The 13,923-nt window shown below is 34.7% G+C and overlaps 1 protein-coding gene across 1 annotated transcript; it reads right to left on the bottom strand.

Moving 5' to 3' along the window:
• Window positions 1–833: 833 nt before the first annotated feature.
• On the bottom strand, window positions 834–6,807 carry LOC113783447. Its single transcript, XM_027329587.1, has 3 exons — window positions 5,363–6,807; window positions 2,199–2,765; window positions 834–1,654 (listed from the first exon to the last, which is right to left on the bottom strand). Exons 1-3 carry the CDS (start codon window positions 6,722–6,724, stop codon window positions 920–922), a joined length of 2,664 nt encoding a protein of 887 aa, XP_027185388.1. The 5' UTR covers window positions 6,725–6,807; the 3' UTR covers window positions 834–919.
• Window positions 6,808–13,923: the final 7,116 nt, after the last annotated feature.

Below are 13,923 nucleotides of genomic sequence, written 5' to 3'. Positions count from 1 at the left end.
GACTTTATCCTCTCTTTCATTGTTTCCTCACACCACGTTTTTAGTTTATTTTCTCTCCAATTGAGCTTTTCACCTATTAGAATTATAAGAGCAAAATTAAGTAATCTCTACTCAACATAAAGGTCAAATAACATAGTTAACTAGTAACTTATATCTATAAATGTACTACAATTTATACCCTATCAATATATTATAATAAAAAGACCCAATTCATAATTATCAATAGGTTAAAACAAAAATAATTACTTTATTGGTCCATATACAAATATACAATTTAGTCTAATTGATTAAACTTGTTCTCATTCTTCCTCTATCAATTGCAACTATATAACAAACATTTTTAATTATAAAAATAATCAAGACAAAGGTTTGAAACAAGATGGAAGATAATTTCTTGAATGATTGTCTAACTATGTACATAGAAAAGGAAGTTATTGAAAAATTTAGCACTGATTCAATCATAGATAAATTTAGTTCTATGAAAGAACGTAAATCTCATTTTACTTCTAAGAAAAGAGATTGAAATTTCAAGGTATGTTAATATAACTTTTATCTTTTTTATTTGAAAATAGTTATATTTATATTGCATAGTCGACATATTGGAACATCTTCTCATAATGTTCAACTTGGATGGTTTGTGATATTATAAAATATTTAATCAAAAGTTATTTCTTATCTTGATTTTCGCTGTGACTATACTGCATATTTACGAAATAAACATACCTTTATAATTAAATTTAATATTTGATATTTTTAGATGTCATATATTTAAATAGATAAAAATTATTTTGTTAGAAAAAATTTTGCACCCCCCCCCCCCCGGCGCGGGCGGAGAAAAATCCTGCTCCGTCGTTGTCGCCATCAAATACAGACAAATATGCATATTAAAGTGGTACAAATTTGGGGGTGCAAAGTGGAGTTAGTCCCGGTTGGGAAAGTAGACGCTACCAATAGTCTCCCAAGAAGCTGATGGAAATCTCTGCAATAGTTTCCACACCATCCTGACGGCCACAATCAAAGTGAACAACAGGAAGCCCGCAAACACGAAGCACACCGCAGTTGGAGTTGCAGGTGATATTGTTAGTGCAGAGTAGATGTATCCTAGCATCAGAAGGACCAAAGAAATGTGCAGCACACCGTAACCAGTTGTTGGTAGCAGCAAAAAGACAATGCCCAATGAAGCACCAAATGCCAATGAATTCCCCAACAAGAATGGATAAAACTTAGTGGCTCGCATCACCACTTCTCCAGGCTCCACCGCTGGTTGATTTGAGGTGGCCATGGAGTTAGTAAATGTGTTGGTGTCACCTTGGTGGACTCCTCCTGGAGGGCTGAGGACTGATTGATATGCTGACGTGGCTATTAGTATTGCCGCAGCCAACATGGAATTGCGCATTTCACCTGATAAGCCTTCGTCCAAATAAGCGTTGATTTGAAATATTTTCTCAATCAGTGCCTCTGGTGACCCCAACATTTCTGCTAAAGTGGGAAGTTGATGAAGCCGTGAAGCTTTTGAAGCTCCTGCCCTAAGTAAAATCTTCTTCATCCTTGCGTTCACTTGGATTGGAGGTTTAGTGTTGGATATATCAAGGGCTGTCAGGCCTTCTTGGTTCTTTGCGTTAACATTGACATATTTAACCAGCAATTTGGCAACCTGAAAAGCAAGTAAGAGGGATTATTTATCGATCAGCCCAGTTAATTATACTCACCGGCATTCTATCTAAAATCTCATATGATCTTTGTTTTTTTTTAGCATGGAAATTTAAGAAGTGAGGAGGGGAGAAAGGGAGATTTAAACCAAGGACATCTAACTTTTGGAGCCTCTAGTTCAGCCATAAATGTATTCAGGACCTCTAATATCTCGAGTCCTAACCTTTGCAAAAAATGTCATAGTTGCATATAGTAGCACATCTCCACAAAACTACGGTATCATTAAAGTAAACATTCAGGAGTCGTGGCATCTCAAATTCCTATTTCTTTCGTTAAATATGACTATGCCTCTTTTCTGATAAACACTAACCGAGATCTGATTCCAATTTTGGGATAAAATGCAACAATGTGCCAAGAACCTGATTTCATGAGCAGTTACCGCCCCAAAATCCAAGCATTGTGCATTCATGTACAGTGCTTGTAATTGTTTGTCTAAATATGCATCTTATTGTCTATGAGAAAGAGAAAAAAAATGTAAGGAAATGTACCTCAGTTTGATTTGTCGATGCTGCGACATGCAACACTGTATTGCCATCTTCATCCCCCCAGTTCAATATTTCTCTCCTATTAGTTCGCTTTAGCCAACCAAAGAGCACTTTAAAAGCTCTAAGTTTTCCATTTTTCACGGCAATGTGTAGAGCAGTCTCGCAGCATAAGGTCACATCCTCGATTGATGCTGGACATTTCAGCAGAAATTCAGCCAAAAAATCAATTTCCTCTACTTCTGCAGCATAATGCAAAGGAGTAATTCTTTCTCTGCCCTGAATACGGATCAGCTCTGGAGCAAATCTTACAAGCCTTCTCACAGTTTTTCTGTGGCCATTTCGTAAAGCTAGATCCAAAGGGCTAAAGCCATCGTGGTTTAAAACCCTCCCTAAAGAAGGCTTTAAACTCATGATTTCAAGGGCAAAGTGTGTATGCCCTGTTTCTGCAGCAATGTGCAATGGTGTATGGTTGAATGGTTTCTGATCTATGCATTCCAAAAGGTCTGGATTATTGCTAATCACTCTATATAAGGCACTAACATCATCTTCACTAGCAGCTATGGACAGTTGCTGCATTCATGTTGAAATTTCAAATTACCACGACTCCTCTTTATCAAATAGAACTTGAAAGAAAAACATTGTCAATTTCAAGTAAAAGAAACACAATATTTCCTATGATGGCGAGATGCAGCGGAGTCATCCTATCAAATTACACTTGCAGGAAAGCAGAAAGAAAATAGCATCTGAATCAAGCAAGAGCCACATGTCCAGGCAAAGATAAAAGTGAAAAGATTAATGACAAAACGAGAGAGGGAATTGCAATAAATGTTATGCGATAGAAGAAGCATAGGAAAATGGATTAATTACACAAATTAGTCCAAACAAGCAAGCCAAGGGTGATTGACAAACCCTCAAGTGAAAACAATAGGATTCAAATCAGAACCCACACAAGATACCACAGAAATTTCCACTTGAGCGCACTTAAGAATAGGAATTAATCCAAATACAATGCTGTTAAAAATAGATAAAAAAAAAAAAAAGGTCAAAAGCTGTAAAATAAAACTCTAGCTACGTCCTATTTGTAGGCAACAAGTTCTAAACTGAAAAGGAAAAGAAAATACATGAAAATACGAAAAATGAATAAAACATCGTGTCTGGCAGCCTTTAGGATCCGCGAATGGATCCAAGGTGCCCATCCGCGGATCCGGCCCGCATATCTAGCCCGGCCCTGGATTCCTGGATTGGATTGTGTCCAGAAGCTCACACAATCAACGAGATTAATCTGCAGCACAGATTTGTGGGTGTTGGTTTTTTGAGAGCATAGACTAAGAAACAACACCTTAGTGTTGCAAAAAAAACTTATAAGAGACTTGTATTGAAGTTGGAAAATAAGCTTATGTTCTACATTCATCAACTCACTATTTATAGTGATTATTACATGAAACTGGTAAAATATCAACTAACAATTATCCTAAAAATCTCAACAAAATATAATCTTCTTCTACTAGCAAATCTTAGCTAAAATATTTGTTAACAAACCAACATGATCTTTGGTTAACAAATATCCTTATTTTTCTAATAACTAAATTATTTTGATATCAAACTCAATCTGATAAAATCTGTAGGAAAAGTTGGTATATCTCAACAGTGGGGCTAAGGAAAGGATTCGCACACAAATTCTTCGAAGATGCAGCTTTGAAGATTGATTCAATCCCTTTGATGCGCGACCCAACTCCCTTCTTTAGATCATCAAAACTCATTCCACATAAAAATGAGAAAGGTTTCCTTTATGTGCGTTCGAAGCCAAGCTCAAAGAAATTAACATGTATGTGATAGGCTGCAGTTTAGTACAGTTTATACCGAGTAATCCTCGATACACATTTAGATGGTTGAGTATTATTAAATTTAAATTATGACTCTTAGCCTTAGTTAAAACTAATGAAGTTTTCCAACTTTAACACAAATCTCTTCCTACTTTTTTTGCAACTCAAATTCTTAGCTTATCATCCGTCATTCACTTTGTTGTGGAATAAGTCTATTGGTTTTTTTTTTTTTTGTGACGACTAAGAGTGAAAAATCTACAAATTCATACAAAGACTCCTCCTTGGAAATTTTATAAAATAATTACAAGAAACAGTAGTGTAATTTTCATTATCTTTCTTGCTGAACAATAAAAGACAAAGTTTTGCTTTTTAATACCTATAGCAACTTGGTCAATAAGGAGTTTGAATTTATCTATTTTGTATATGAGAAAAAATTTGGTTAACTCTTTAATTGATCACATATTCATATTGCTAATCTTAGTTTTGTTCATCAAATTAAAAAAAATGTCATGTCATTAAAAATAATTTTCTTTTGATATAGCACAAGAGTTTGTGCTAGACTAATGTAATATTTGCATTCTGTTATTGCAAACTGTTTATTTATTTTTTTTAGAGAAAATTATCTAACATTTTTTTGACCAAAATAATGTAGGTATCAAACACACAAAGTATAGCAGTTGCTATAGCCCTTCGCAAAATAAAAAAGAGGGCACAGTTTTTTTTATTTTATTCATTTTAAATTCACCTTTGATCTACGTATTAAAATTTTGATTTACCTTTCATATTGCGTAGAAAAAACCAACAAATAGGATTTTAAGTTGGGATTTGAAGAAAAGTTAAGCGATAATATCATTTTATAGCAACAAGTAGGAAAAGATTTGTATAAATTAGAAAAATTTAATTGGTATTAAATAAGGTTGAAAAGTTGACAACAAAATGCTTGTTTGGATTGGGCTTTATTTCCCCAAATTTATTTGCTTACATCATCATTACAATTTCCAATACACCTTTTTACCTTCCCAATTACCTTTTTATCTCACATACATCACATCACAAAAAGTGCTACAGTAAAAATATCTCTAATAATTCACAATCCAAACAGTCTAGTCCTAAAGAATACACATGGCAATCAACTAAGTGCAAACTACAAAGTCAATTATTTGGCAATTATACTGTAAGGATGCAGCACAAGTTTCAGGTAAACCAAATTGTGAAAACACAAGGAGTGCAGTAAGTAACGAGTAGTTGTTGCTGTTGTCATTATTATTACTGTTGCTATTACTGTTATTTTTATTATTAAACAAAAACAATGAAACGGAAAATTGAGGGAAGTAGTAATTTCACCTGGAGAGAGTTATTGAAATACCAAAATGTTATGTCCAGTTGCCTATTGACATCTTGGAGTTCCTGCGTCATTCCGGTGGATCTCGACTGGTAACGGTTGGGATGAGAAAGAAGATGATTGTAGCTCAATGGTTGTATCATTTGATTATTTGTCACAGACCAGTCTTCGCTCATAAAAATGTCTTCCCACTCTTCACTGGTTGTTTTGGAACGTAAGAGACCGGCAACTGTTTTCACAGCCAAAGGCAGCCCTCCACACTTTTTCACAATTTTCTTTCCCATTTCTTCAAATTCCAAGGCTTGACTGCCATCTCTATTCTCAAAGGCATGCTTCACAAATAAGGACCAACAATCATCCTCTGATATTAAATTCATATGATGAATTGACTTCTCTCTGCCCATCATTCTTGCAACGTACAGATTCCTTGTTGTAAGAATGATTCTACTACCCCGTAATCCACCTTCGAAAGCAATCCGTAAATTACCCCATTGATTGTAGTCACTAATCCAAACATCATCTAGAACAAGAAGAAACTTTTTACCGGTAAGACCAACTTTTAACTTCACCTGGAGGGAATTTAAATTCTCATGGGACTCGGAAAATGAAATGTTGAGTTCCCTAAGGAGTTCCTTTGTTATCCTAGTAGGATCATATTCTTCTGATACGTAAACCCATGCCATGGTAGAAAAATGGTCCTTCGCCCTCTGGTCATTGTAAACCAATTGAGCCAAGGTGGTTTTGCCAATTCCGCCCAGTCCAAATATGGGAATCACAGCGATGCGATCCCCGTTTGCATCCTCAGATAGCAACATTTGTATTATCTTCTCTCTGTCATTATCTCTCCCATAAATAGCAGTCTTATCAACCAAAGAAGTAGTTGGTATTGGTAGTTGACATGATTGTCTCTTCGACTCCCCAACTTGAAGACCCAAGGGATTAATTTGTTTTACAAATGCTTCCAGTCTAACTGCTATTCTCTCTATCTGGGGAATAATCTTTTTAAGGAACTTACTACTCAGAGATGGAATGCAATCGGAAGCACTCTCCCAGTTTCTGCTTGAGCTTTGGCACACATTTTCCTCCTTAACTCGCAGAGCTTCCGCATTGATCTCATTGAGTAAGCCATCTGCTTCGTAAACAGTATCACGAAGCTCTTCAAGCCATTGCTTGACAGATGGGTTCCTTGTTTGCTTGATATCTGCATCATCAAGTAGTGCTGCAGCTACCACTAAATTCATCTTGAGTTTTTTGAAGAGTTCAACATCTGCTTGGCAGACTGTGTCACGAAAGAAATTCAGAAACTCTGCTTTAGGCATACTATCATATACCACTGGAAGGAAAGTGGGAATAACAGAAGCCATATCTCCGAATGAAAGATACACAGCTTAGAATAACTTGCACGCCAACTGTACAGAGAGAGAGAGAGAGACAAAGAAAGGGAAAGCGAGAGCCCTGGAATGATTGAAAAGAAGATGAGCCTTGTTGCTTCCAATGGAGGAGTGACCAAAAGCTGTGGAGTCAATGAAGTGTACGCGTCTTTGTTAAAAAAGTACTACACATCTTTGTTGAAAAAGTATTATGCTGTAGGACCAATAGTCTTCCAGGACCACGTGAAACGATTCAATATCTAGTCTTAATTGAAAAAGTATCATGCTGTAGGAGTAGGACTAATGCAATATCTAGTACTTTCGAATTGTTTCTACATAAAAACAAATTATCAAAACTGGGCCGCGTGAAAGAATCAAATGAGTTACTTCAACAGGGCGTGCAAATTCGGAAAAAAAAAACGATTTATGACCGAATTGAATTCAGAAATTTGAAATGGGAAATATGGAAAACGGAAAGGAAGTCAAGGTTTTTTTTTTTTAAATTGGAATTTTCAATTTTGAATTCACAATTCAGAAGTAGAAAATCAGCTACCTATTTTGATTTCAAATTCATTTATAGTGTGTGTATATATATGTACCATAAAATATTTATATTATGTAATAATGCTTCTAACTAATAATCATATAATAATAATAATAATAACTCTAATTAAGTCAGTTGTATACTTGTATATAAAAATGGAATGATTAAATATATTAATTCATTTGATCATTTGTAGACACCAAATTTTTGTCAATTTTTAATATTTTCTCAAGATTTTTCTATTTAACGAGTTATTTATTTTCTTGCATTTTAATATGCATTTTCTCATTTTTGCAGGTTTGCTTTACGAAAAGAAAAAAAAACAACAAAACAACAAAAACCAAAAAAATCAAAAAATCAAAAAAATCATTTTGATCATTTTGTTTCACCAAATTAACTATTAACCCATTTTCACACTCAATGGCCATGGACTTGTCTTTTCATTAGTTGAGAAATCATCATTTTGGCAGATTCAGCACACAAGCCACATTTTTGGCTACAAGTCCCTCTCGGCTCTCTCTGGAAAAAGCAGGGGAAAAACAGACAAGGAAAAGAAGGGAGGCTCTCGGCTCTCTCTCTGGGCTCTCAACCGAAAAAAAAAGAAAAAATTTTCCCTCCCTCTCTCGGCTAGCTCTTAACAGACAGAGGACAAGCCACAACAAGAAAAAAGACTCCAACTCTCACTGGGACTCTCGGCTCTCTCCTTCTCGGTTCCTTTTTCTTTTTTTCTCCCAACACACCCACAGGCATCAGAGAAGCTTCAGCCAAGGCAATTTCACTTTCATTGAGGTACTTTCCAGTTTTTTTTTTTTTTCATATGAGATACATTTTGGTTTTAATTTATCTTGCTTTTGCTGGTTTTTATTGTAATTGTTGTGTTGCTGAAATTTGGGAAATGGCATGAACCAGATTTAGGAAAAGGAAAGGTTTATTGTGAATGCATGTTAATTGTTTGAAAAAATGCCAAAAAGAATTTTAGGGGCTGTTTTGCTTTATTTTGGCCATTTTATGTTGTTTTCTTGTCAAATTAAGATTATAGTTGTATTGTAGAAGTTGCAAGGAGTGTTATGGTATAATTTTTGTGATTTTTGGTGAAAGATATAGTGTTTTAAAAAATAAAAAACTGGACTGACTTTTTGCTTTTCGGCCACCTTCGGATCATCTTTTGTAAAAATTAACTCCGGAAATGGAATCTACGCGAAAAATCGAGTGAGGGAGTGTATTTTGGGGAAATTCGGTGACCGGAGAGGTCGCCGGCGACCTCCGGCGACGGCGGTCCGGTGGCGGCGGCGCCACCGGCGACCACCATGGCCACTAGCTGAAGCTTCAGCTGGCCGAAGAAGGAGGAGAAGAAACGAAGGAAGAAGAAAGAAAGAAAAGAAAGAGAAGGGAAAAGAAAGAAAAGAAAAGAAGAAAAAGGGGGCTTGGGCTAGTGTTTTATTTTTTAGGTGGGCTTGTGGTTATTTTGGTTGGGTTTGGATAATGGACCTTTGTTTTTTTTTTGGGGTTTCGGATGGGCTAGAAGGTTAGACCCATGCTTTAATTTTGGTTGGGTTTGAGTGATAGAAGACGGGCTGGCCTGTGTGTTTTGGCTTGGACTTTCGGCTGGGCTTAGGTAGTTTTCGGCCCAAAGAAATAAATAATGGCCCAGTGGCCTGTTTTCTTAAGAAGATCTGATTACGATTTGCACTTTAGCCCCTGATCTTTGAAGTAGTTTCACTGTAGCCCAGAACATTTTAAATTCCTTTCACCTAGGTCCTTAAATTAATTTCACTTTGGTCCCTGGATTTTATCTTTTATTTACTTTTGACCTCTGTACTTTGGAAAAATATAATTTTTGTCCCCAAAAGTTTCTCAATTTTTGCAATTTAGTCCCTAGTGAATTTTGACTCTCTTTATTATGATTGCTTCTCTTCTTTAATAGCTAATTATGCTACTTTTGAGTATGTTTAACTTGTAATTTTTAGATATTCTTAAATTTATTTACGTTTGACATGTTAAGGTGAATTTGGTACTTTTATTATTATTATTTTTCAATTAAATTGGTGCCATGATTCTTTTGTTCACTGTGAGTATAAATAGGACAATTTGACTCCATTTAGTCACCACTTCAAACGAGAGGTACTCCTATTTTTATTATTTCAATGTCAATTACGTGCTCTTATGTGCTCCTATGTGTTCTTATGTGTTTATATATTTTTATATGTTTTATTTATTGCATTTAAATGTTCATTTAAATTTTCTTATATTATATTTGTTAAGTTAATTTTTATAATTATTCGAGAGGCATTTAAATACCTCAAAAAATGTAATAGATAGGATAACTAATTTTATTTTATCATATCTTTCCCATTTTAGATTGTAGTTAGATTCCCCGATGTAATAGATAGGTTGCGTGTTTATGTGGCTTATGTGTTATGTGTTTTATCCGCTTTTCTTAGGATTTTAGCATCTAGATATTATGTTTGCGTGTTATGTGCTACGTGCTCTTATGTGTTTATTTGTTTTAATTTATGCTTTATTTGTTTCACTATGAATTGTTAATGCATGACGTCACCACACTAGTCCAATGCTAGTTGTGGCTTCTCCCTCCGCTTACTTGCTAGTCCAACGCTAGTAAGGATTTTTAGAAATGGGCTAGTCCAATGCTAGATCCATAGATCGTTCATGCATTAGTTTCATTTTTTGTGTGATATTCATTACATTTTCATGCATATTTTATTTTTAGGATTTTTTCCCATTTGCATGATATTCCCTATTATCTATTATCCCCCTATCCTCCATGTGTTAATCATGTCATTTAGAATTGCATCTCATTTAAGTTAGTTCATTTGCTTGTTCATGTTTGGAGAGTTATTCTTTAAATATGGGAAATGGGGTGATTATAACTTTTTAGTTTAAATACTCCATTAATCCCTACATAAGAAAATCATGTCACGAATTTTTGTCCCCCGTACCCGTTATGCTTGCATTCATTTTTCTTTGCTCACTTATACCTTATGTATATAATTTAATTTTCTTTTCTTTTCTTTTAATTTCATCATTTGCATACTCGTGACACCTTCAAGGAATTATTTTGGCCTTCGCAATTAATGTGATTGGTTCAATTAAACCCTTGAATGAACATTTTGTTCCTTTCGATATTTTTTATAAATTTAGATTTGCATCCATGTAGGAAACATCCAAATATGATAAAATTAAGGGTTAGATTAGGAAAATTTTGATTAAACCTCGCAACTAGCTTAGACTAGGTTGAAAGGGTGCCTTAGGTTTGAGTCAATGAAACCTTTGCCTTCCCTTTCTTCAACCGTGACTCCCGAACCTATTTTCTCTTGTTTTTCAAAGACCTGGAGTTGTCAAAAAGGGTTTTGATTTATTTTATTTTTTATTTTTTTGGGTGATTTGGTACACCAAAACTCCATACCAAGTGGCGACTCCTATTTTTTCTTAAAAACCCTTTTAGACTAAATTTTGGACCCAAATTGTCGCATTTTTTTTAAGTCCCATTTTAGGTCCTTTTCACTTATTTTTGAATGGAAATTATAGCTTTTATAAATACCTATTTTTATTCTTATTTTTCCATCGCGAAAAATGGGGCGCGACAACTTGGCGACTCCACTGGGGACGCTAGAGAGTCCAAGCACTTGGTTTAGTCGTCTTTTCTCTTTTTAACCCTTATATTTATCATATTTGGATGTTTTAGGTTGCATTTTTCTTTTTTTTAGGATGTTTTGCATTTCACACTCGTAATCGTTCCTCGTCTTGCGTGTATGTGATGAATGGCTTATTTATTTACTTATATGTATCGCGCTTTGCATTTGGGGTGGGGAATTTTACCCTAGAGCCTCGCATTGATTTTCGATCCTTCCCCTCCAAACCGAGCACTAGCATACGTGCATACGTTTTATTTTTTATCCCTCATGTTTTTCTTTTAGTGGCTTGTCACGTCACTCTTCCTTGTTAGGATTAGGCGACTCACTTGGACGTGTGATCGCGACACGACGTGTGCGTAGCATGATCCGAGGGGTCACTCAATCTTCCATTTTAAGCTTTGGGTTGATAGCCTTTAGCTTTTAGTCGAAGATTGAGGATTTTGATAGATTCACTTGGACATGTGGCCGTGGCACGACGTGCACGTAGCAATGTCTGGGGAATCGCTCGAGCCACCGACAAAGAACCTTGGGATTGATGACCCTTGGTTTCCAAGTCTGAAGGCTCGGGGACCTAAAACCTATCGAGTCTAGATGCATTAGTGAGCCGATACCTCATGCATCCATGATAATTTACCTAAGGTAGAGTTTGCCTTATCCTATTAGGGCACTATTCACGAGGGGAGGGATCCAACCCCTCTTTTCCTTTTATTGCTTTCTCTCTTTGTATTGTTTTGTTACAACGTGTTATGTGTATTTGTCTGATTAAACTAACTTTTCTTGATTTTGTCTCCATTGCATTCTTAAACCCTAGAAAATAAGAGTCCTGGCATGGTACTCTCTAGGAGCCTACCCTATTTGATATGACACGTTTAAATTCAATGCTTCGCATTTACAGCATGATTACATTTCATTTTAGGCTTACCCCGGCATACAAAAGGGGGTTCTTTTAGGTCGTGTTTAATTTGTATACTGCATATTTAGTCGCTTTGATAAATTGGTATCATGCATAAACCTTAGAGGGAATGCCATTTAGGGAATCCCGTTATAGGAATAAACCACCTTTTGTCTCGGATATATAATCCAATGAGACTTACACGTTTATATTTTTTGTACCATCCAAAGGGGTAGTGCACAAGGTAAGGTAGGATTTGATCCCTTCCGTGTGACGCCATTGAGAATGATGGAACAGTTTTTACGCATTAGAATATGAGCCTTTAATAATCATTTTTTGGCCATTTTATCAGAATTGGTAAAAATCCCTTGCGTAAAGGACATTAAGTTGAAAAAATTCACAAATTCCTCATTGTTGAGATGATAAGTATGTTAAGGTGAAATCTTGATTTCCGAAGGCTTATAGACTAATGAATCACAATGAATTTTTTGAAACTACCAATGGGCAGACAATTCCATCGATTTTGATAAATCATCAATTTCATTCATTCCATTTTTACATCTAAGATGATTGAATCGATTTTTTTTTATATATATATCATTCGATCCTTACAATTTTGCTCATTTTTAATTTCATTTTGGATAAATCATCAATTTCATTCTGTTCATTTGGTCAGTGATCCAGTCGATTTTTGAATAAACTGTCAATTCTATCCAATCCATTTGACCAATTTATTAATTTTTAGGACAATCCAATCAATTGTGACTAAATCGTTAATTTTTTAGTAAATTTTCAATTTCATCCAATCCACTTGATCAGTTTTATTCACTTTTAGGATAATTTAATCAATTTTTGAACTAATTATCAATTCCATTTTATCCATTTGGCCCGTTTATTCTTTTTTTAAAAAAGTTTTGATCTATGGTTCATCGAATAAACTTGTCGAGACATTTCAATTCATTCAAAAATAAGCTTTTCACACTAAATTGATTTTTAATATCACTTTATGTGTCAATCAAAGCAATCAATCCATTCGGACTTTGTCCTCATTTTGTTAGAACAAATTGTCTCTTGTCACTCCAATTAACCAAATTTTTCAAAATTGTCTTTTATTCGAATTTCAATAAGTCGATCGGATCCATCAGGTATTGTATGATGCCTACCCCTAAGGATTGCATTTTTCATGCTAGGCCAACCCTTGGCATAAAAGGGCTCACCCATAGGACATGCATACCGATTTTGCAGTTTTGCTTACTAACTCTGGGTATTTTGCTTTTATTTTTTCCCCCTCCCCTGCATTTATAAAAGTTGTTTTAACAAGGTAAAAAAAAAATAAATATATTTTTCCTATATCTGATAATATTTTTGGGTCTAATAAATTTTGAAAAAATTACAAATGTTACTTGATTCTTGGGCAGATTCTACAATGTGAAAAAAAAAAGAAAAAAAAAAGAATGAAAAATCCATTTGAAAATGCTAGTGTAAAGCATCTCAAAAATCTCTTGATTCATTGTTTCTAATCCATTTTGTCTCAAAAGATAGAAAGAGAAAGTGTGTATATATTTGAAAGTGTATTCTTTAGAGATTTTTATTTTTCTCACATGTATTACATTTGAGAAATTTTCAAACATTTGAATAATAAAGTTTTATTTAGACAACTATTGTTTTGTATATACTCATTCTTTATTTGGTCATTGGGAGATTTCATGATGAATCCTAAGAAATAAGGCTAAATTGAAATTTTTTGACCTCTTGTTCGAAATTCATGAGTGTATGTCCAATTCTCAAAATTCTTTGCATACACTAGATTTGTGGTCTAAACTATTCAATGAGAGCAGTCGAAAATAAAGAGGGGTCATTCAAATTTGATAGTTTGTCATAGAATATCAACCCCGACACTTTTCTTTTTCATTTTTTTGTCCACTTCTATTGAACCTCCAAAGTCAGTCACCTTGGTTGACTAGCTTCAAAGTGAGATAATTTTTACCGTGAAATGTTCACTGTGTCTAACCAGATTCAATTCACATCCGAGTGAAAGCAAAAATGTCCATTATTTCTTATTTGTTTTGAAATTTTGGAATGATACTTTAGGCTTTTCGTTTCT

The sequence above is a fragment of the Coffea eugenioides genome, chromosome 9 (genome assembly GCF_003713205.1).
Source record: "Coffea eugenioides isolate CCC68of chromosome 9, Ceug_1.0, whole genome shotgun sequence".
Taxonomy (NCBI): Eukaryota; Viridiplantae; Streptophyta; class Magnoliopsida; order Gentianales; family Rubiaceae; genus Coffea; species Coffea eugenioides.
This window is presented reverse-complemented; position numbering and strand designations above follow the sequence as displayed.

Bases quoted from the DNA above. Each gene is read 5' to 3' on its own strand.
- LOC113783447 (XM_027329587.1), bottom strand. From the start codon at position 6,724: ATGGCTTCTGTTATTCCCACTTTCCTTCCAGTGGTATATGATAGTATG. The intron at 2,766-5,362 runs GTGAAATTACTA...ACATGAATGCAG, and splicing joins ATTTCAATAACTCTCTCCAG to CAACTGTCCATAGCTGCTAG. The intron at 1,655-2,198 runs GTACATTTCCTT...CTTGCTTTTCAG, and splicing joins CATCGACAAATCAAACTGAG to GTTGCCAAATTGCTGGTTAA.